This window comes from Pseudopodoces humilis, chromosome 10 (assembly GCF_049639895.1).
Source record: "Pseudopodoces humilis isolate 2021_Gansu_Grassland_sample_001 chromosome 10, ASM4963989v1, whole genome shotgun sequence".
In the NCBI taxonomy this organism is placed as follows: domain Eukaryota; kingdom Metazoa; phylum Chordata; class Aves; order Passeriformes; family Paridae; genus Pseudopodoces; species Pseudopodoces humilis.
Genome location: NC_142209.1, coordinates 19,720,963 through 19,745,143, shown reverse-complemented (window position 1 = coordinate 19,745,143; position 24,181 = coordinate 19,720,963). Strand labels below are relative to the sequence as shown.

General features: G+C 39.8%; 1 protein-coding gene across 1 annotated transcript in view; it reads right to left on the bottom strand.

Moving 5' to 3' along the window:
* ADGRL4 (adhesion G protein-coupled receptor L4) overlaps positions 1–23,875 on the bottom strand; it is a 73,702-nt gene extending 49,827 nt beyond the window's left edge. The window contains exons 1-2 of the mRNA XM_005521027.3: positions 23,410–23,875; positions 21,867–22,016 (exon numbers count right to left, since the gene is read on the bottom strand). Coding sequence (XP_005521084.1) covers positions 21,867–22,016; positions 23,410–23,431 — 172 coding nt within the window. The 5' untranslated portion in view covers positions 23,432–23,875. The remainder of the gene's footprint in view (positions 1–21,866; positions 22,017–23,409) is intronic.
* Positions 23,876–24,181: the final 306 nt, after the last annotated feature.

The window sequence follows — 24,181 nt, the reverse complement described above, 5'->3', positions numbered from 1 at the left end:
CTTGTTTACATCCAACATAAAATACAAATAAATGAATGTGGCAAGGACATCTCAGGCAGATTAAATAAGGCCACGTTTTCCTAGTTCCACTCAAAATGCTTTTGTTTTTGCCAACCATTGTGCAAGCAATATCATCATCAAATCCAATGAAATTCACTTATTGAGGCACTTTCCCCCTCAGAATGTTTCATCAATCATAGCCCAGAAGGGCTCTGTCATAGGATAATTGCAACTTGGCGTACCAACAAAGAGCATCCCAACATCACCAGCTTCCTTATCTATACAATAGGCAGGGATGACAGCCATTTCATTAGCTGAGATATTGTTACCCCCATCAGATAAAATAGCATGTTTTGTTGCTTTGATGTTTTCTGTCACCAGAGCAGAGCTGTCGTTTCCAACTGCATGTTTAGAGAATGGCAGTGGTAGCAGCTTGTTCCCTCACAACACCCCTGCCCACAAACACCTCACAGAGTGGGTCAAGGGATGTACTAATTGCACTTTATCAGAAAGGAATGGGAAGACCAAACAGGGTTTCTACCACAGTAATTTCTAGCCAAGACATAATTGTGGACTCATTTCTTGTCTAAGTACTTTTCCATGAGGAAGAAAAAAATCCCGAGTGAATTCCCTCTGAAAGCAGCCAGCTGAGGAGCTACACAAAGATGATTTCTGCCATTCCTGTTCCAATGTCTCCACATATGGTATTATTAATCCACAAAATATTTAGTGAATTAAAATAACATTTGTGGTAACTACTTACTTTTAACCATTTTCCACAATAACAAAATTTATAGCAGTCAGAAATATGTATCTTGCTTCTACATGCTTGGTTAGATCATGCAGACTTTGAAGGCTAACAAAAAATCTGTCATGCAGAGCAATATGCAAACCCATTTAATTTTCTATTTAAATTCTTTCTGAGAGAGTGGACTTTTCTTGAATTTCAAAATAGCAAGCCTGTTAACCAAACTCCGAAGGTGGAAAAGTCTGCTTGTCGACACCGGGCTTATCTCGCTCTACCATCACTTGGGCAATAATTATATGAAGTGCTGTAGACATAATTTAATAATTCAACATTTGCCTACTGCTACTGAAGACTTCCCATCTATTCTAAGAGAAGTGCTCTGGCCTGTCCAGCGGACTGCATGACAAATATGTCCACATCCTTTATGCCAGCATGGCTGTAGCACACTGCTTTGTGACGAGGGGTGTTGTTGGAGGGATAACAGGAACAGCACATTTAAAAGTCATTAACCCAGCAGGAAACCTCATCTTTGGTGGCTACTCAGCAAGGGGCTGCCCCTGATGACAAAGAACAAAGTAAACAAGTGTAAACTGTTCTGGCAAATACCAGCATCTCTGTTGACCTTCACAGTTCTGCACATGCGTTGTGCCTCAGAGTCAGGCGTTTCCATCGGTGCTCAGTCCAGCAGCCCTGACATGACGACACCTCTCTCTGCTATGCCTCCACCTCCCCAGCCCCCAACCCTAAGTAATTCCCAAATGCAAAAGGTGCCTTACTTCCTTTTCACAGCAGTCTCCTCTCCTGGTTTTCCACCTCCATACGTGCTCCTGAAGCCACCTCCACTTCTCAACCTGAAGGTTGAGAGCTGGATGTGCCCTTGATTATATGACCTTGAGAGATGCACAGATTTAATTTTCTTTTATTGACTGTCCTATAGACTGTGGGTGGAAGCCCATGGAAGCCTGTGGAATCACTTAGCCTGCCTTTGTCTCAGTTCCCCATCTACAAAATCCTTTCATTTACCTTGTCTGTTTTGATTTAAACAAAACGAGCTCAAACCCTTAAAGGTCACATTTGCTTTGATAGCAATATGAACTCATTTGGTACCTTGATCTTGTTTGGGTAAGCTTAAACCACATAATGAATCTTAAGAAATGAAACAAACTGAAACTTCCTTTCAAGCACTGCTCTCCAGAATGTTTTTACTTCGAGCAAAGGATGATGCAAGATTAAGTTGCATAGTTAGAAAGGTACCTTATTACCCCATTAAAAAGCAGAGCTGAAAAGGAAATTCTGTCATGGATTCGAGTGGTTGGGAGGTTTAACCTTGAATACCCTTTTGGTATTGCAGAGAAGTTACTTATGCTTGTCTCTAAGCCCTGTACTGCTGTTTCCCTTGTTGAGCACAGGAGAGGATCTGGAGACACAGAGGTGGGGTCCTCTAGCTCAGTCATCAGATGCCCTCCTCACAGCAACTCCTCAAGCAGATTAAACCCCACTCTAAAGAAAAGTTCCTTCTCCTATAGAAAAATGTCCAAATGTAGAAGCTAAGGTCAAAATTGCAGACAAAAAGAGGGTTGTGATGGTCTATTTTGAGCAGATTTGCTTGTTACTTTTATGCATCAGTAGGCACCTAAAGGCTAGAGTTCTCAGTCTTTAGAAATGCCTCCTCTATATGAAATTAATTCTTTTACAAAATTCAGTATTTTTCTTTTACTTAAATCTTTAGCTCCTGAAATCACATCAACAACTCTAATACTTAAAACCTAAAAAAAAACCCCCAAAACCCAAGTGTCAGCAGCTCCTAGCAACAGAAATTTTAATCTATTTTAAATAAAAGAAAGTCAAGTGTTTTCATGGTTCTACTTTCCTGGTTTGCAGGATAATGCATACATGAGGTCTGGTTCACAGATACATAGCTTGGCAAAAAGGTTCTACAAATCCAGTGGTCCTACCATTTATCTCATGAAATTCTTTGGTTTTTCAATTTTGCAGACACACCCTGGGCATACCACCTATCAAATCTCTTGAAAATTAATAAAATATTGTATTAAATAAATGTGCCTCTTTGTTTTGTTGATACATTTCTGAAAACTTCCTCACATGTGAGAATGTGACAGATGATAAAATAACAATAAAGAAGACAGAGACCAGAAAATAATCAAGGGAAAGTCAATGGCAGGGAATCACTCATTTAATTTCTTTACATATTTCTTCAAACAGCAGCTTCTGACTCCAGTCTTGCAGCTCTGACTAACACCTGCTGACAGACTTAGCTCATATCTGACTACCTGCTTCACAGAGAAAATAACTGTGTAAGGGTCCCACCTTGCTTTCTGCTTTTAAAAACATGGAAGCACTTACCCTTCCTGCTGGTTTTCTTCCTGCTGCTGCTCACTGCCTTGTCTGCCTATACCCTGAAACACACTGTCAGTGGAAATCTCAGTGCTGTTTCCACTTCCTTCCCTTTTAATAGATAGCTCAGGAAAGAGGTAGTAGATTGGCACTTGGAGTATTGGGGCTCAGGAAACTACTCAGCTGCAATTGAAATTGTCTGTGTGTCAGGTTTGATGAGTTCTGAGAAAAAAAGTCAGAAACTTCCACAAATGAACTGCAACTGCCTGAATCACAGCACGGCAATAAAAGGCACTCTTCAATGGACAGAGTGCTATTTGGCCATTTATCAAGAATTATTCAATTATCTAATAATGAAACCTTTAGATAGTGAAATATTTTTTGGAAGGTGGAGGGAGAAAAAACAACAAGGACTTTGCTGAAGCAGATGTAAAACTGACACATCTGCCTCCCTCGACACCACCAAATTGGCTCTTTCAATATGTTTCATTTGTTCTCCTGCCAATTGCTGATCTCTCGTCAATTTACTTTCGGACTTGGAAGAAAATTAAATGTTTTGATGACATAGTGGTATTTTATCTTTGAAATGCAAAATACATATTTCAATGATCTTGGAAATGTTTCACTTCTTTGAAATGTTTGCAATTGTACGATGTCGGACTTGATCTCCGTCTGGAACAAAGGAGTATAGCTCCAGCTAACTAAATGAAGCTAGGCAGTTTGTCACAGCTGGTGATCTTCTCCATATTTTTTTCATTGATTAACAAAGAATATATCATATCCTTATTTAGAAATATGCAGTGTGAAAGGTAGTGACACCCTATATGCTTTAGGCATGCTTGAAAATACCTGTAGTAGATGATTACCTAAAAATGCTTCCTAATAGCCTTAAATAGTCAAAATGAAATGACAGAACTGTCATCACAGCAAATCACATAGGGAAAGAAAAATGATGCCAGCATTAACTGCATCAGCCACCTGCTCTGTATAGGTTATTAAAATGATGGAAACAGTATGTTGACTATTCCATATATGCAGGCTAAAATTCCCAGCAGGTCCAATGTTTCATAATACTAGTTGTAATTTACATGCCTATAATTTATACTATACTATAATTTATACTGCATTTCTCAAAATGATGGCTGGTAAAGACTGGCTACTGACTGGGGTACTCTAATTCCTTTCTCTGTGGCTACTTCCTTCTTTAATCACAACTTGAAAAAACAATTTTGGCACCAAAAACACTTTGACAAATGCCTGTGTTGTGCTTCTTTACATGCTCAAGACTGTTTTGACCCTGTCAACAATAAGTGGGGCAGTCTTTATTTTGTAACGATGCCTCAGTTCCACTGGGAGCTCTTTGTCAAAGTGTTGTGGTCCTATAAACACCCAGGGGAGCTTGTGCTATGATCAGCAGAGCTGCAGTCACTTTCATTCAAGCACAGGAAGAAGAAAAGGAGAAAGACATGAAGGTAACAGCAATGTCCTCTTCATTAACAGTATTTTAGCATGAAGGAGTTGAGGCAGTCCTAAACAAACCTGCCCTCCCCTTGTCCTGAGTCACAGGCTGATCACCCAGCTGCAGGCAGTGCCTGAGCACACCTGCACCCCATCCCTCCTACCCAGGGCAGCTCAATCACCCCGAGCCCAGGGGTGCATCTCTCCAGCTGGGCAGGTAATGCCTCATGCACCAGCCTTGATTTCAGGTTCCTGCCCTGGGGATGCCTAATGTATTTTATCCAAGAATTGTTTAAAGTAAAATAATCTGTCATATAAATGAATGGAAAGAGGCTCATTTTAGGAGCCACTGCCACTATGACTGACCAATATAGATGAAAGTGCTTAGATTTAGGCTTTCTTAACTCAAAGCAGTGACTTCCCTCTCTTTATGCTAAGTTTACCCATCTGTAAAGCAGACACATTACAGTTTACCTAACTCAGAGAAATGAGATAATACAACTTTGACAAAAGAAAGGCTCCATCACATTTCTTTACCAGACATAAAAAGGTAATATGAATATATGATTTTAAATCAACATTAAGATAGTGTAGATGCTGGGACATTTCTGATATTACTTTGGTTGGATAATGTAATTTATTTTCAAACAGGTTTCTTGAAGTGCTTGATATTCCACAAAGTCAGCCTGTGTTACAAGATGTACATAGCTAATCTGCTGAGAAATAATAAACAACACTTTATCCCAAATTATTTTATTCATGAGAGCATTGGTGCAATCTTGAAGTATGGATTGGAACTTGGGATCACATAGCCATGCCAACACACCCCTAAGTTAATGCTTTAAACATTCTTAATCTACAGAGGAAGAAGGTGGTGCAAAATATTTAAGGCTGGCGTATGTGGTTTAAAACATCCTTGTGTTTTCTTTTATTTCTTCTTTTGTTTTTGCATATTTTCACAATGGATAAAATCTCATTACACGATTACCCATACTTTCCTATGTAAGTATTGTGAGCAGTTACTTTCCAGGGTGGAAATGACAGCATCTGCCTCCGATTGTCCCAGCACAGGAAGTATGACTTTTGGGAGCTCTCAGAACAGGCACCTACCACTGCCAGAAACATCTTGAGCAAGATTATATTGCTTCTTTTTTTTCCCCAGGAGCTGGACTGAAATTTTTGTAATATGCATAAAGTGTCCACATATAACTTACAAATCAGCCATCACATATTTTCAGCAGTATTGTTTTCACAGGATAAACCTTGGTGTTGTACAAAACTAAATCTGTTATCTATTTGATGAATGCATTTTAAAATCCAAGAACATGGGTAAGTGACACAAAGAGGGAAGATTTGCAAGCAGTGACAAGAGTTGACAGGAAGGAAAACCAACATCTTTACAAGTGGCTTGTCAGAAGTCATCTCCCCCCCAAAAATTTAACTTTGCTTATCCACACTTGTGCAGTACTTATAAATTAATACAAAAGCTTCATTAGATACTATCCCTATAAATTATTGAAGAGAGGTAGATCCCAAGGTCTTGGAGACATTGTCCAGAAGATCCTGATAGATTGGATGCTGAGAGCTGTCTCCCATGACAGTCCTGGATACTAAGCCACTGTTAAATGTCTGTCTTGACAGAGATTTATTTTGTATGTGCTTGAAACTGAACCATGTCACATATTTGGCAGGAAATGTAATCCCTTCAGAAAGAGGATTTGATCCTCGGTGTGATCTTGCCATTCTCAGGCTGGAATAGCTCTTGGTAAAGCCAGCACAAGGTCTGCCCATACATTCCTGTTTGAGCAAGAGAAAAGTCCCAAACGTGGGGCTGTGAGAGCAAAAGCTCCTGTCCCCACCAATCCACATGGCCCCAATGGCATGAGAAGAGATATCCTACAGATACAAAACTGCACAGTGCACACACAAGATGCCTCCATCTGAATTCATGCAGAGAATTGCTGGATATTTTTCAAATTGTTTCCCACTCCCCCAAGTAGCATGCCATGCAAACAGCAGCAGAAGAATTAGTAAGGAGAGTAATGCAGGGCTCCTGGTTTGAACAGAAGCAAAAAAAAATCACTGAATGAATGACAGCTTAGAGATCCTCCCTTAGAGCTGACAGCTCCAGAATTCCCCCACCAAGTTGATTCTGAGTTTTGATACTTTCTTTGGCTTGCCCTTCTTTCTTCTGTTCAGACCATCATGGCAGCCCTTCCCCTGCTATCAGCTATACCATGTTTTTCTGTCCTTTCCTGCTGACTGTATCTCCTAAATGTAGCTAGTCCCACCTCTCTTCCATTCTGTGTTTTCTGGTTGCACTTCTCATATGAGATTCCCATTGCTGCAGTATATGAGTTGGAATTTACTACTCCCTTTGCCTGAAAAGCTGAGGTGTGAACCTCAGCAACAGCTGAAAGCACAGCATATCTGGGATGTAGCCTAGCATTTGATACAGTGGCTCACAAAATCTTATTAGAAAAATATCTTATAATGTCTTGGATAAGAGTGCTGTCATGGGGATTGCAAACCAGCTGCAGGAATGTAAACAAAGGACAGCAGGTCAGGACAGACAGCACTGCTCTGAGATGTGAAGAGGTATCCTGCTGGGTTTCCCCAGGAGTTTCATTTTACGTATTTCTTAATGCTCTGGAGAAAGAGATGAACATTCTGAGCATTAAATTCATGGATGATACTAAATTACTAGATGCTTTTAATATCAATCAGGACTGAGTTATTCTATAGAGAGGAAGCAGAGAGGATGGGAATGGGAAGAGTCCATGACCAGACTCAGCTATACAAATATGTGAGGAAGGGTTTTATGTCCCAGCTGATAATAATGGGAGGCCACTGAAAGTCCAGCCAAAAGCAGCTTATATCTGATCTGTCAAAGGCTGGAGCAGAGAAATAACAACAATATCAGCTAGGAGGTAATTATTAATTATAAAATTTCTCCCAAAGATGCCAGATATAAATTTTCATTTTCTAGTCTCAATGTATTTCAATGTTTGTGGCTTTCTAAGATTTTGTGTGGTTTCATGCTACAGAGTAGCATGTAGCAGTGTAATACAAAGCCATGTGTCTTCAAATAAACAAACATATAATATCTCTTTTCTGAGGAGAAACCAATGGTAAAAATCATACCATTTTCTTTGCATAATTTTGCATGACTTTGTATGACTTCTTCTATCAACATGATGAGAACAGAAGCAGTAAAAGTTGACACAGAGGCAATAAGCCCTTTTAGGAATTTCACTCTCTACAAGCAAAACAATCCCCCAAATAGAATCTGCCTAGAGGTGTAAAAGCAACAATTACTTCTGTGTGTTCCCAATTGGTCCTTTATTACAGAATAATAGAATCATCAGAGAATGGTTTGGGTTTGAAGGGACCATAAAGATCTAGTTCTAACCCCTTAGCTATGAACAGGCTCCTCATGAAAAATGAGATTTTTTCCAAGCACTATGCTCTGTATGCTATGGAAACACCCATGAAAGCATGCCACTGTCCTTATCTATTTTAGTGACAATATGTGTGGAGTGCTTAACTGTATCACACTACTCCATAACAGGCTGTGTCATGCTCAGCACGTATAGCTGGAGGAGGAAGGTGGAAGGGGGGACATTCAGAGTGATGGCTTTTGTTTCTCTAGGTTACGGATGATGGAGCCCTGCTGTCCTGGAATGACTGAACACCTGCCTGCTCATGGGAGTGGTGAATGGAAGCCCTGTTTTGCTTTTCTTGTGTGCATGACTCTTGCTGTACTTGTAAAACTGCCTTTTTTTTCAGCCCACAAGTTTTCCCACTTTTTCTTTCCTGATTCTCTGCGCTACCCCGCTGGGGAAGGCAAAGCAGCAGCTGTGCGGGGCTCAGTCACTGGCTGGAGTCAAACCACGACACACCAAAAACCTAAACATGTCAGCTAAAACAAAGGTATCCATTGAAGATTATACTGTTCCCTACTTTCCCTCCTGACTGGTAAACACTGATATGGAAAAGTAGAGCAAAATCAACAGAAGAAAGTGTATGCAACACACACAAAAGTCTCTTCAGGTTGCTTTAAGTCATGACAGAGGACGACTTCAGCAGAGAAATGAAAACCATGCCTGACTCCAAGTACAAATCCCAAATGTTTGAGGAGCTAATGAGATGATTTTAATCCACCTTTAGAAATACCTATCACTTCTAGTGGCTTATATTTTTTTCATATGAGTATGGCCAAAGAGACTTCTTAGGGAGGAAGGTTAAAAATTTCCAGGAGTTGTAGCGCACTTAAAGTAAACATAAATTTCAGTTTTATGCAATGCAATCGCTTGTATGACATAAAACACTAATGTGTGGATGCTTTATTTTTTAAGTGAATGTTACACCTGACAGTTCTTAGGACTGACAAGGGCAAAAATACCTGGGCCTGAATCTCATTTGATAAAAGCTTGTATAGTTACTTTAAATTTAAAGAATGCCTTTCAAATATGATAAAAAGTGTTTTCTAATGGGTTCTCTTGTATTATAATTTTCTCTATTTTCTTAAGAATTTAACACATCTTTTCAGTGGAATATTTGCAGAGACTCTTCCTTTCTCCAAAGTTTCTACAGAAGTTAAACACAAATTTGCCTAGAAAAGTTATGTTGAGCTAGTTTCTGGCAGCAATCTGGCAGAAACTAGCATTGTGATTATTTCACAAATTCACAATACTTTAATTCTGAACCCTACTATTTTCCATAGAGGCAATATCTTCAGTGCTATTCTGAATGCTCTGAATGTTAAGTGACTGGCTCTGGCTGGATTCCCTACATTTTTTTTGTCTGTGAACACGTAGCACATGGCTCTTGATTACTACTTTTAAATTGATCTGTGTCTGCTATGAAAATATATTGCTTCATAAAAGTCTTTCAGGGTATCAGCTTCCAAATTAATGATTTTTCTCTCAAGCTCTGACTTTGAGAGCTTACAGTACAGAATCGTGCAGTCCAGCTACTTGAATCAAATTGAAATCCATCCATCTGCAATTCAGATCCAAATTCTTTCAGTGCTCTTGGCTCATCTCTAGGTAAAGAGCAGCTGTTGTCCTGTTAAAATGACTGTAAATAATTCTAACTTCAAGCTCCAGCAGTGAAATTCACCCTGCTTCACTGGGGAGCACTTAATCCCCAGGATGTTCCTGGGTTTGGTGTTCAGCTGGCAGAAGCTGCATAGTGGTGCTGCAGCGCTGCTGCTTTCCAGGCTCTGGCCCTGGCAGAGGCAGTGCCCAGCGCTGCCAGGGGCTGTGGCAGCCCTGCAGGGCACTGTGCCCTCCTGAGGCCACAAGGCTGAGCCACAAACCCTGACTTGGGCTAATTTCACAGGGTGCTTGCACCTGTACAACACAGGTGAGGAGGGGAAAACATTATGGTTTCTTTCTCTGGCTATTTTCTCCTTTTTCATGCCAAATGAGCCTGTCACTGTGCTTTTCAGGGGTTACATGTGTTCTGCAACACAAACAGCACAGCACCAGGGAAAGGCTTGTTTACAGCAGAGATTCAGTAAAGTGTTTAAAGGAAGAATTTTCCAGTAAAAAGAGATGGGCCCTAACCAAGAAGGAAGGTACTTGTTAAAGCAACTCTATCAGAATAGCAGATGAATCACAATGTGATATAGCACTATTTGAAAGGATGTTTTGAATGGAGCTGTCAGCAAGTATTTTAATAGCAAGTCTTCAATTTCTTCTTTATGGGGTTTTTAACCACCAAGAAGAAAACATAAGTAACAAGGAGGGATTTAGGAATTGTTTAGTGTTTGGCTGTTCAAAGAAAGAAAAGAGCCCTCCACATGCATTGCAGCTAATGAAAATTGCCATTATGGGGTTTTTTATTCCATTTGTGAATGCTAAACACTGTAATAATGCAAAGTCCTTATGATTTTCTAAATCTCCTCAATAAGGAGGATATTATCTACTTATTTAATGACCCAATCTCTAATGGCAAAGAGCTGCTACCACCAGCAGCTCCAGCTCATTCACATAGTTCCTCTCCCTAATTAAAAGGTCTTTACAGTTAAAAATAAAGAAATGAATCAATCAAAAACCCAAACTGCCATCAGATGATAGGAAAATAAAAGGCACTTCAGGGACAGATTTTCAATTGCTTGGCATCTACAACTGGGAGTACTCTTTTGAAACAACTCAGTCCTCCTTTAGGCACCTCGGATAGAGCCAGACAGTTCAAAAGTGCTCAACAAATATTTCTTTGGAAAATCCATCCCTAGCTGTGGCTTTGTGTCCTACAGCCATTGTGGATAGCGAGACTCAATCGTAAGTCACCTACCTCCCTGTTGGACGAATGTCATAGCATCACCCTTTCTGCAGGAAACTATCATAAAGTACCTGACTGTACTCATCCTGCCACTGCTTGCTGCTACAAGAACAGAGGCAGCAGGTCTATTTTTACCACACTGCCAGTGAAGGCAGCAATAGCCCTGCTCTTGGATTTCCCTTGCAGGGCTCAAAGCCAGATATCCTTGTTGCAGCACAGGCTCCTTACTAGCTTGAATATCAAACTCAAAATGGAATGTCACTCTCTGCATGGCATTCCTTGGGGGTAATGTGCCAGGTTAAAGGTTTCCTGTATGATCATCAGTCTAAGGTCAAAACTTGAGTAATTATTCAAGACCAGTTTACAGCTAATAAAAGCTGCAGTAGCTTTCTCTAAGAACATAGAACAAAGCCCAGAGGTTTTACATCACATCCCTCTGCTCAAGCATTTGGTGGTATTAACATACTACCTGTTTATTCTATAGGAAATACAAAAAGTTCAGCTAACAGTTCTTTTTCTCATCAGTCTACAGCTGTGTAAATATTATCCCAGTCTCTCCTTTGACATCCACCTAATCCCTAGACCTTGTGTGCAAAATGATATAAATGGAGTCACTTGCGTAACCCACTGCTGTATCCCAACATACCTAGGACTGAATATTTGACTAGTGTGAGACCAGTGATGTCGTATGACACATCCCTAAAGTGACCTCATTTTCTAGGCACAGTTTTATTTTGAGTTTCCTAGGTTTTAACCATGGAGCTGAGTATGATGAAAGAGTTGTGGAATCACCGTACCAAGATTTGCATGACAACACTGAAAAAGAAGCCAAATTTTCATTCTGCATCGTTTACTGCTGTTGCCCTGCACAGTTTCTGTTTGGATCTGCTCAGATGAAGAGCTCTGTTAAGTTTTAGAAACTTCTCATCTCTGCTTTTGAGTCACTTTTGAAGGCTATTTGCCTTTCCCATTTTCTCTGTGGTAGCTAAGGAGACGAAAGTCTTTCTGTATGCACCAGATATCCCTTACACAATGGGAGAGAAATATTGATATTTTTATATTGCACAGTGGGTCATATTTATGAATTGATGCATGCTTCATCATAGCTCTAAATAATGGAACATTTTGGATAGGAACAAAGGGCCTGAAACTCTCTGTCAGAGTTTCCAGCTGCAACTTCCTCTCCCTTCTGAACTCCTTGCAGGCTGATTTTGGAAAGGTAGAACTTTCTCAGGATCAATGCTACCCATGAAAATGATTTATTCAAGAGAAAAAGTAAGGCAAAGCCTTCACTGTAATACAATTTTCCACCTACTCTTTTCTCATCACCTCAAGGAAAAAATGCACAACTCAGAGCTCATATTTAGGCCTGCAGAGCTTAGCTGAATTCCTCTTTCAGTCCATGCCAACATCCAGAAGTTTCTCTGGCATTTCTTTAGGACCTCTGATGTTACAGGCATCAGTGATGAAGACTGTCATGTGATGTAGAGATTATTGCTGCAATATCACACTGTCTGCCGTGATGCAAACTCCTGATACAAACTGTGAGCCAAAACTGTGTTACCCTCAGCCCTTTTGAGCTTTGGGGATACCCAAAACTCCTGTAACATCAGGAGGGCAGTGAAGATGACTCTACTCTGTCCCAGAAGAACAGAACAGAAGAGGAGAAGACAGGACAATATTGTGGGAACAGACCCACAGCTCATCGGTGCAGATGGGGCAGGAGTCTCCTAGTGTAGGGTGAATTCACCTTTTCTCTTTGTCTTCCACTGGTAAAATTCTGGGGATGAAAACTGCGATACCTCAGGCTAATTTCATATTTTTAAAATTGAGGTTCAGACACTTTGCAACAAATAAAAAGTAAATATATAAACATGCAAGTCACCATCCAAGCTTATGTTCTCTCTCACTGTAACTTATGTAGATTGCTGCCTATGTGCATAGCTTTCATTACAAATAAAACATAAAAGCCAGTGCATATCCTGAAGAACTATTTTTCTTTATTGCAACACCATTACACAAAGCCTAGTAACATAAACAAAGATTAGACTTGGCTGTTTTGAACAAATAACCATTTATTGCCAAGGCTTTTCAGGAGCTTTCATTTTCCTTTTTGAAAAACAAGATCCCGTGCCAACCTAGCAAATGTGTAACATTAAATAATAAGCAAAATAATGGGACACCCTACCACACTAGTTTATAGACAGCCTCAGAGTGACACAGTTGTACATGTCCAAGCTAAGTCAGAAACCCAGTTAAATTAAGCAGACATAGTCAATCAAAACCCCATCAGCAGAGTCCCTTGGGACACAGCTGCTGTTCCCTAGTGCTGCAGCCAGCCTTTAGAGCAGGAGGAATGGTCCAGGGGCAGATTGCTCCATGCCACTGGAGCAGCAGAACACAGCCAGAGAAGCTTTGTGCAGTTTCCTGTCCTGGCACAGTGCCAGAGAGCACAGCACAGAGCTGTCTCAGCCCTAGAGGAGCAGCCAGGTTTGTGGTGGGCAGGTGGAAGGAGAACCCCCTGTGCCTGGGCTGTGCAGCCCTGCCTGCCTGCTCCGGCTGTGGTGCTGCAGCTGCCGAGGCTCCATTGCCTCCCTCAATGTTAATTCCACCAGACCTCTCCATTTTAAAGTAATTGTGAATCTCCTAAGCCCAGCCAGAAGTAATCACACAACAAGCCGTCCCTTAGACAATGAGCAGAGATTATTCAGCTTCCTTGTACCCCAGTGAAACAGCAGCTTCCTTCCTGTGGCTGGGGCTGTGATTAACCATGCAGTTCAAGGTGAAAGAAGAATGCGGTTCCAGGCATATATGGCTTCCTTTAACCTCAGCAAAACACGGTGCCAGATATTTCAATTAGTGTGTACCAAGGTCACAAAATCAATTTCTTATCGCCGAAAAACACACATACTGTAAATTTCATTTTCAAGCCATAATCTCTAAATTAAATCTGTGTACCTAAAAAATATACAGTGCAAAATTGCAGTCCTTCAGCCCCCTCCTTCTCTTGCAGCCCAGCAACATTTTCACAAACATCACCTGGCTTTGTGCTCTATATTTAGAGCACAATGTTTGGTTAGATTCTAATCTTCTTGGAGAACGTCATTATCTCTTTCTTTGGCAAATAGAGGTCCAAAGTGTCAATTACCTTCTTAAACTCTTTCATACACAAAGGGCTGAGCTGGGTTTGATATTCTGTCTGCCAACAGCTCAGTCGGCAATTTTTCACAGTCATACACAGAAAAATTGTGCACCAGCATATCATCCTAGATAAATTGCACATTTCAAATGTGGTTACATACAACTTCACCACTCCTGGCCAGTATATTCTGGCAGAAGAGAATAAAAAAACAAGTTAAAAAAAAGGGAAAAAAAATCCCAAAGAGAACACTTTTCTGCAATTGAACCCTATGAGTTCAATATAGACTTACAGAGAAAAAAAGTCAAATGAGCGTAGGAGATTAGTGGGCTATTGTACATAAATCAGTGTATCTGTGCAGAAATGACATCATCTCTTCTGTGTGTAATTCCTGATGATACATCCCTCGTTCTGTGGGTGACACTGACTTCATAGCCCCAAAGGCAGCTGCACAATCTGAAGGCTGCCTCCACCATGGGCGAGTCTAGGTTGAGAAGTCTCAAGGAAGTGGAATGTATGGAAGCAATTTCTTTAAAATAAATCCTGCTCTTCCTTTAACAAAAGCTGATTTTGACTATACAATCACAGAACAAGTAAAACTGACAATTTTGAGATTGCCTTATTTTCTTTCATAGAAAAGTCTGCTTTTATTCACATGCCTACTTATACACAGGTTCCTGTGTATATGGTTGTGTGCATCTAATATACATGTATGAGTATACATGTTCAGGAAATACTTTTCATCCTTTTACTTCAAACCAGCAAGTGAGAAGAACTCTTTGTTACTGTTGGACCTCCGGGGACTACTTCAGATGTTAGACACAGGAAGGGAATCATATCTCTGGTAAACACAAAGCAAGCAAAACTCTGAAATAACAAGTTTATAGCTCCTTAAATTGATTTTCCCACATCCTATAAACATGTAACATTTTGATTCTTAGTACCATAAAGCAGGATGAAAGGAGTATTTTCTCAAGAAAGGAAATTAGCGTTATTTGGCAAGGGTTAAAACACATTTTGAATTAAACAAGAAAGAAACCATCCAACTGCAGATGATCAGCCTAAAGTTTGTGTAAATTTTTGAGAGAGACAAATAACTCTTTTCTACCACATCATCTACACACATTTTAAAAACTTTTTTTAGATGCAAACAGGACAAATTTAAAAGAGAGTCTGGTTATGATTAAAGATATAACGAGCAAGTTTTTTTTCTTTCTGGTCCTTTCCAAAATGTATTACTGTATTTTAGTCATGCTCAAAGTACCATTTCAAAAAAATGTAAACAAAACACATGAAAAAAATGGAGGGGTCTTTTTTTCTTCCACCCCCCCCTCCCCTTTTTTTTTTTTTGACTCAAATCTGTAAATGTAATGAGTCTCTCTAAAAAGTCCCTGAAATGGACTTTGCCCAAGACTTCTTAAAGTTAGGGTCAATTTTACTAATGGTTTTTGTGGGCTGTATCTTTGGCCCAGGTGAACTGTGTTTTCTGGAAGCAGAAAAAAGAGCTAACCCTCTGGTGATCCTCTGTCTCTCATTCGAGTGGGAAACTGGGAGGGATTTCTTAATTTCTGGATTTGACACTTTGGGTGCATAAAATGCTCTGAGTCAAAATTTTATGGAGTCAGCCATTTACAGAGGTAAGACAATTGGAGTGAGACAGCCTCCACCTTGCCTTACTCAGCAGACATTGTACTCCAGACATCCTGCACTGCTTTCCTGACTCATGTTCTCATGCATCGCCAGGCACTGCTGTTACACATGCTCCCCTTTCAAATTCCTGACCTACTCTTAAAAAATTCAACTAAAACATAATTTGAATAGTAGCTATAAAAAATAAATTCAAGGCTACAGAAGCTGTTTTGACTAATATTGTTAGCCAAGGGTATGGCTATTTTCAAGAACATAAACATAACTCCATTCTTTGTGGCTGGAAGGCAACCATACAACAGCTGGTTAGTCCCCAGCAGCCTACAGACATCACAGCCATCAAGCCCTTCCAAATTCACAGAAAAATGTGACATCTTGCACATGAAAAGGCAAAGGACATACATAAAGCCGTAGGTCCCCAAATGGCCAGGAACCTGCTATGTTAACATTAACACCAGCACTTTCCTAGGCAAGTGGACTGTTATGCACCAGAAAATCAAATCCTCCCAGTTAATTTGTCCAGCCTTTTCAATTCCATGGTCTGCCTACAGGTTTAATCTGGAATATGAAATCAAGATACCTCAGCTGGGCAACATCTCACAGCCCAGCAGTCAATCTTCAAGAAAAGTAAAAAACCACTCAGCTATATTATTACTGAAGAAGACACAAGGGAAGAAAACTTTCTGTTCCCTGGAGAAGAACCCTGAAGCCATGGGCTCAGTTAAATATAATACCTAAATATGCAACAGACAGGAAACAAATCTTGGGATCACCAAAATATCCGACACCTAAACCTGAAGTAGGAATTCTGTTTTCAAAGGTGACTCCTGCTCTTTCCCTGAAACCATGTAAAAGCTCCAGCAGAATACAGAGGCAAAGCAGTAGAGATTAGGAGATGCAGGAAAAGGGGAAAGGAAAAAGGGAAGGAGCCTGTCAAAAGGGCTGGGAATTAGTGATCTTCTTTGGCCCCCCATATAGCACATCCCAGGTTTTCCGAGCTGTCACACGCTGAGTTGAACCCTGTTAGTGTTTGGCTAAGGCATATCTTTCTCCTGCTGTGCTATGTTAGAGCAGCTGCAATTTGCCTTTTTATAGCTTGTGGTAACTGATAGCAGTGAAATGAATTTAGGAAGTGTGTGGATGGGATCTTCCATATCAGCGATTTCAGACTATTTGGTAAACACAGAAGTGACATCCAGTGATGTATGCCTGCTGTTAAGGAAAGTAAAAATAAAATTTTCCTTTGGTGACCCAACATTTGAATTAAATAATTTTCTACTGAAGAACAGTTTTGGATAGAATAAAATGATTATACATAGTAGTTTTACAGGGCCATTTTAATTTTAAAGCAAAAATTCCCTCTATAAAAACTATACACAAATTGGGTGCTGCAAAATGGCAACAATGACACCAGTGAATCCAAACAAATTCAGTGACTGCAATAAAAGTCAATGGTGGAACTCAGCAACTTCACGTTAGAACAAGGAACTGAGGTCTCACAGGAGAACTCCTTTTTATAGATGCCAAAAGCCAGAGAGTTTGTCTTTCGACCCTCCATAAAACAAGAAAATATGTTTGTGTTCAGATATTGAGCATGCTTTCAACTTGATTCATCTGGATTTATACAAATTGCCCTGTGTTCTAACAGGGATTCTGTATTTTGATATAAAATACCACTTTGCACTGATGTATTTTGTACCTCTGTAAAATGATAAATCCTCCTACACTGAACTTCAGAAACAGAGTTACTGCTCCAACAGAAAGTTTCTCTGACAGCCTAAGTCCTTGCACAATATTTCTGGAAGAGCTGTAACTATTTTACAAGTAACACTGATTAATCCTGCAGTATAATTTGCAAGTGACATTTACAAGGGAATATTGTGTAGGGATATCTGGGAGGGATATTGTGTTCAGGCTCTTCCTGCTTGCCTGCCTACCCTCCTGGAACAAACAGCGCTGCTTCATTTTCCTTCCGTATTTTACAAAGTTAAAGTAAACACTGTGATCACACTGTTTACTTTAATTTCCTGCAGTGTGCCAGCAAAGCAGCAAATTGGCAGTCAGCAATCAAGAAGCAGCCAGCATTTGAAACAGCAGAGCTGCTTAGGAAAGCATCACTGATGCCAACTCATTTTCCCTTTGTTTTAAAAATAAAATATTGGCTTCTATGAAGTTTTACTTCAACCCTTATCTTTTCTAAGGGATCTGAAATTTTGTTTGTTTCCTTTAATTTTCTTTTGGAAGAAAGCTGGAATTATGAACAACACCTAATTTATATGTCCTACTCCTATACAAAGAAATACATTTACAACTGTGGCAAATATATTTTATTTATCTGTAAAAAATCTGTGGCATTTTTGCATGAGAGGAAGTTAACTTGTCTATAAATCAGTTGTGTCTGGGTATATCTCTATTTTTTATGCCAAGATCTTTAGCCCATGTTACTTTAATTAGGTGTATGATATGGTGAAGCTAAAGCCTAGTGCATTACAGGCAGAATACACATCTGCCCAAGAACAGTCCTAAAAAGCAAATAGATGTACTGTCAGAGGTCATTCTTTCTTATTTAATACTACATAAAGCAAGGAATATAAATACAAAAGAAAAAGTAAGGAGACTGGGATAGTATTTTGTACCTCAGAGGTGTAAAGCTTGACAAGGTGACTCATTTATGGCTTTCTGGAAGATACTGTACAGAGGGAATTTATTGCTATGTAGGTTATAATTCCAATATATAAAAGAGGCCAGATACCACAGTCTGTTATTCTCCTGACTATGTACATTCCTGCATATATTCTTGCTGAAGACAATGAGATTATGAAGAGGATTAGCTTTTTGTTAGAGTGGCCAAAGTATGCCTACAGAAAGTCCAAAACATGACCTAATTTAAAGTGGTTGAAATCTTGTGGGAAAGATTGTAAAAGGGTAATTATTTTAAAAGCCATGACTTTGACACCAGGAAATTAAATTCATATCTATGTGTCTTTATCTATACACAGCAAATCCAATAATCTTGAGCTCTCTGCAGTCACTTAGCCAGCTGGCAAAGGGAGCAAAGTCAAAACTAACAAACCCCATTCCTAAGGTATGTTGACATCAGTGATTCATGATTCATCAATAATGGTGCTAGGAAATAAATGTAAGAGGACATTATTGCCTTTTGCAGCACAGAAAACTCAAGGGAAAATGTCTAAGTGTGTCACAGTGAACAGACAGGGCTAGAGAAGAAATAACTTTTACAAGTATTTAAGAGGTGTTACAAACAAGCGAAGGCAGAGAAACAAATGTAAACCTTTCACTGTAAGAATGTACCTATAAATAAAAACGAAGAGTGTCTCAGTTATGAAAGCTTAAGAGGACTAACCTGAAAATTAACATTTTCTGTTGAACATGTTTATAAGGAGGAAGAATTTGAATTGCTTGTTTCAGAATAGTCTCAAAACAATGACTGTATTGATTTAACTGTCCACCAGGATAAGCACAATGAACAATGGTTCTATGTTACACAAAATTACTAATGTTGTTGACAGTAATTATGATTCTCACCACCTATCTAAATAACTAAAAGGGCAAATATATAAACACAATGTATGATATGGGCTCTTCTGAAAATGCCTGTATTAGCACATAATTGATGATCTCCTTTGAAGGTGACTGCACTACCATTGTAAAAGCCCAAGATTATTAACTGAATAAAAATGGGTAGCTATCTCTAGAACAGCAGATACACCTGCTGCTTGTGCCACACAGAACAGCAAGATCTCATACATCATTAAACAACTGAGGCTTTGCTTTACGTTTTCACAGCTTTAAACTATTTATGATAGGGTGTAGCCTACATTTCTAACCCTTTATAGAACCTACCCAATTAAAATTCTGGGTACTTTTTTTTTTGTTATTAGGGGACTACTGCACAATTTTAGTAATGCACAGGGTTACATGCTGCCCTAGAGAAACATTGTCTCTTTTTCAGGGCCAGCAGCCGCACAGCTCTGATATAAGCTTTGCTGCTTTGCTGGAGGGTGACTTTTGTGGCTGTTGAGGGATTTTACCAGAGAAAATGTTGGTCTCCAGACATGAGACTTGCTTCAAACCATTGTCACTTGCCTGCAAAGCACCACAAGTACATCTAGGGGCTTGCTTGCCTGGACTGACATTGGAAATTTTATTTTAAAGACTGAGTTTTCAAACACTGAGCATAGTTCTTAATAAACAATTAATGGATTAACAAGATTTGTGAATGCATATTACACTGCACTGAATTTTCTTTAAGTGCTCAATAAATGTTTTTGTGAAATTTGAATGTAGATTTCTCTAGGAAAATAGAGGTAAAAAAAAGAGAAAGTAAGAAAAAGGTATTGTATAAGAAAAGAAAGAGCATGGAAGGCAAGATAAATCTGTCCTATGTATGATGGATAGGTTTAAGAACATCAGTCATGGCAGTGAGAACAACAGGCATCTTTATTGCAAATTTAATTGATGATTCATAATCACAGACTTTGTAGACCAGTACAGACAATGTAGTGGGTACAAGATGATGCTAGGTAAGTAAATTCTAGTTTGATTTATTCCAGGCAGTATTGCTAAAATTGACTTGGTTTTCTTCTTTCTCTGCATTATTTACAAGTGTAGGCCCCTGACTCTGCAAACATGAGGTGCACTTATTGTTCAAACCAGCTGACTTTCATGGTATTAAAACTGAGCTAGTGCAAGAGCAAAAGCAATGTTGTGAAGGCCATTTCTTACTTTCTTTTGACCAGCTTGATAGACAAATAATGATTAACCTATCACAGCAAGGTTAGCATTAAATTCAAGCAATATATTTAGAAACTACATGACACTTGATGCAAAGAAGACCCTGACAGAACAGTGTTTGTTCAGGCTTTAGAAGGGAAGGCAAAGGGTAAATAATAGTGCTGCCTACACTACCTAATGGGAGGTCATAAGGGTTTGTGGAGGAGATGAAGGTAAGCTATTATTAGAAATGTACAGTGGTAAGTGCACATGGGAAGGAAAAGTTACAAGCTGCAACTGGAGAAACCTCAAACAGATATCAGAACACATGTTTTCACAGTTATGGTGATCAGACATTTGAACAAGGGCCCAGAGGCTTCATCCTTGGATATACTCAAAACTCAGCTGGCTAAAGCTCTAAGCTACCTGCTCTAAGTTGAATCTGCTCTGAGTGGGGAGCTGGACCAGATGACCTACAGAAGTCTCTTCTAAACTAAATTATTCTATGATTCTGTGATTCTTCATTTTTTGTTATTTTATCCATCTATATTTCTCTTTAAACATTCCCACCTTATAAAAGAGTAGATGCCTTTCTTAGAAAAAAAGGCCTTTGCATTCTAAATTTTCCTAAGCAAACATACTTCCAAGCACAGCATGGCAAATGAGCTATAAAAATCCAAAACCCTGTGGGCTGTTTTCCTGCATTCATACCAAACTGCTAAATTTTCCAAGATGCTTGAAACACAAAAACAGACCTGGTAGATGGTTACTACTCATAACTACTTCTCAGGATACTGAAAACTGACAAGACTTTTATCCTGTCTGAAGCTGTAAGGTATGGACATAGCCATACCTAACAGTTAAAATAAATATTAGAGCTATTCATAGTGGAAGACAGCTCAAATATAAAGGCAGGAAAAATATTTGAGCTTACTGTTCTTTAGAAGAAAGACAGTCATCCTAAAGTAGATTGCTTAATTTGATTTCTGGCATATTTCTCTTGCAAGAAGCTGTAGTAGAAAAATCGACACTGGCACATCTCTGGCATACACACCTCCTTGGTTTTCTAGAGCAGCCCAGGAGCTGTTATTTGATGGTGATCAGCTGCTGGGAAAGAGTGGCCAAGTGCTGTGTGTGTGAGGCAGGGAGCTGAGGGCTGCACAGCAGCCACCACACCAGCCCTAACTTCAGAAATCCTGAGTCACAAGGGAAATTGCTGAGGGTAAATCAGCAAAGATTAGTTAGCAGCTCTCACGGAAAAGGAAAGCTAGAAAACAGGTCATACTCAACTAAGACACATGGCAAGCTATATCAAAACACCAGGCTGAGCATAATTTGTACAATTTCTCAGAAAATATTAAAGTTTTTGGCTTTGAAAACATGTTAGTGTGTGACACTGTTGTGACATTAATTTTAATCCTTCAACTAGTGGGCCCTTGGGTAAGCTTTTCAATTGAGCACATAACAAAAAAGGCATAAGTAAAATCTGTTTACCTTTACAGACTGTTATGCCATTTCCTGTGTATCCTTGGGAACAATAGCAGCCTGTTGTCCCACCCTGAACTTCACACCTGGCGTCTTTGTGGCATGTCATGTTGCAGCTTGGAGAAGTGCAGCCATAGTCCAGCAGACCGGAAATCACAACTGGAACAAAGGAAAATCAGACTTGTTTCATTATCTAAGAACTTTTTTCTGAGTTCTAAAACAAGGTCTGGGCCAAAGGATTCCACAAAATAGGTGTATTCCAATGAGCATCATCACAGACCCAGTTGTACTGCAGGGTAGGGCAAGGGCTACCAGCTGCAGGGACCTTATCTCAGGTAAAACAGCAGACACCACAGATAAACAACTCAAATGTGTTCTCAACCAGTATAAAATTGGTAAACAGCATAGAAGTTACTCAGTGGTCTGAGGGAAACATTTGGATTTCTTTCAAAGCTCTCTAATAGTTTCCAGTAAAGCCCAGGCACATATTTGCACTCTGGATTCTGTATGGAGCATAATCCAAACTGCCCTACACATCCAATGGAAAAACACCAAAGAGGGTTCCTCTGATTGGATTTTTTATTCTTATAAGCACTCCCATACTTCTGCAGCTAACACAGAGGCATGGTCTGGTAGATTAAGATGAAATGTCACATATTTACATCATTATGACAGCACAGTTCAAAAGTTATTCATGGTGTGGCAAATTATTTATTCTCTTAAAATACCATAACTACTTTTCCATTGTGTGAATGCATATGGTTTTCAACACAAAGAATAAAATGAATCTCTTCTTTTGAGAAAACTTACAGATCACTGTACTATCACACACACCCTATCATTGGTTAGATATAGAGAAAGTAAGAAAGGAAAGTTTTTTACTTTGTAGTTTACAAACTGTAAGCAGGACATAGGGAAAGCTGTAGAACACCAAGATCCTTCTGTGCACTGTCTTCCCCTGCAGCTCTGTTTTTCCCTACCTAAATGTCACTCTGGATATTTGTTAGCCTAGTATTACAGTTTTATTGCCTCATGAAATCTCACTGATATGTTGTTTTCTTGGACAAATTAAGACTTCATGAAAAGTTCAAAAGACTAAAAATTGCACACAATTTCAAAATAATTACATATCATCTGAGTCAATTTACATATCAACAAATTTCACATTTTCTCTGTGTTTCTGAGAGACTGTCTTCCACAGTGATTTAAACAGAAACCTGTGGGATTGTGTTGTCATTTTACTGTTTTCAGCATGTGAAATCTAAAAATTTTCCAAGCAGATGGAGAGAAGGAAAAAACACCAAAAACAAATGCACAGAAACTCACAATGTTTCTGTGGAAAAGTACAAAAGCCACAATGAGATAAAGACAGGCATTTTGGGGTTTGGCTGTGGGTTGATACTAGCCATGCCGATTACCAAATCCAACAACAGCACTGATCAAAACTAAAGGGACTTCCAGTTCAACCATCCCCAATATAGCAATTCCTCCTGTCGAAACCCACTCCCTTCTCACCTGCCACACACTTCCCAGAGACAGAGATTTCACCTACCTAGGAATGGAAGCAGTTTCATTGGTGATGCTGTTGCAGTGCCTGGTGCAGAGCCCTGGTGTCAGAGAAAGAAACTCCCTGCTTTAAAATAAATGACCATGTGCAAAATACGCACACATGAGTATCAGGGAAGCGATGTCCTGCTACAGGCACAGCCCTGGCACTGCCCTTTGTCCCAAGCCTCACGCTTCCAAAAGCTCCTGAGGCTCTCAGGCAGGACAGGAAGCGTCAGGAGGGGCCGAGGACCTGGTCTTCTGGCAAGTAGGAAAGGAATGAGAAAGCAAAAGGGAAACAAGAGGCTGCGTCTTGCAGAGGGTATCAGAGAGGATTCCGGGATGAGGAGGTTAGAGGAGCATGGAGCTGCTTGGGAGAGTGGCTGGGGCAGGGGGAGGGCGAGGCTGGAAGGGGTGGCTGCAGCCTGCTGGCAGTACAGGAGCAGCAGGTGGAGCAGTTGAGGGAGGGTGAGGAAGAGGTGGAGGAGAATAGTAACTTGCTCAGTGTTTACGAGCCCAGAGGTAATGGTCTACATGCTTCCTTCCACCTTTTCCTGCTGACATGAGTATATGTGAGCCCCGAGACTCCTTTTGTTTGGAATCAATTTTGGCTAACTGCTGTTCTTACTGCTTTCTCCAGTTTTGAGATGGATCTTTACTGCAGCCAAGCAATGTTGCTTTAAGGGTAATGGGTTGTAAGGGAAGTACAGGAAATCACTGAACTCTGCCTTGTGAGGAAAACAAAGACAGGCAGGGAGGAAAGAGACAGGAAACTCAGG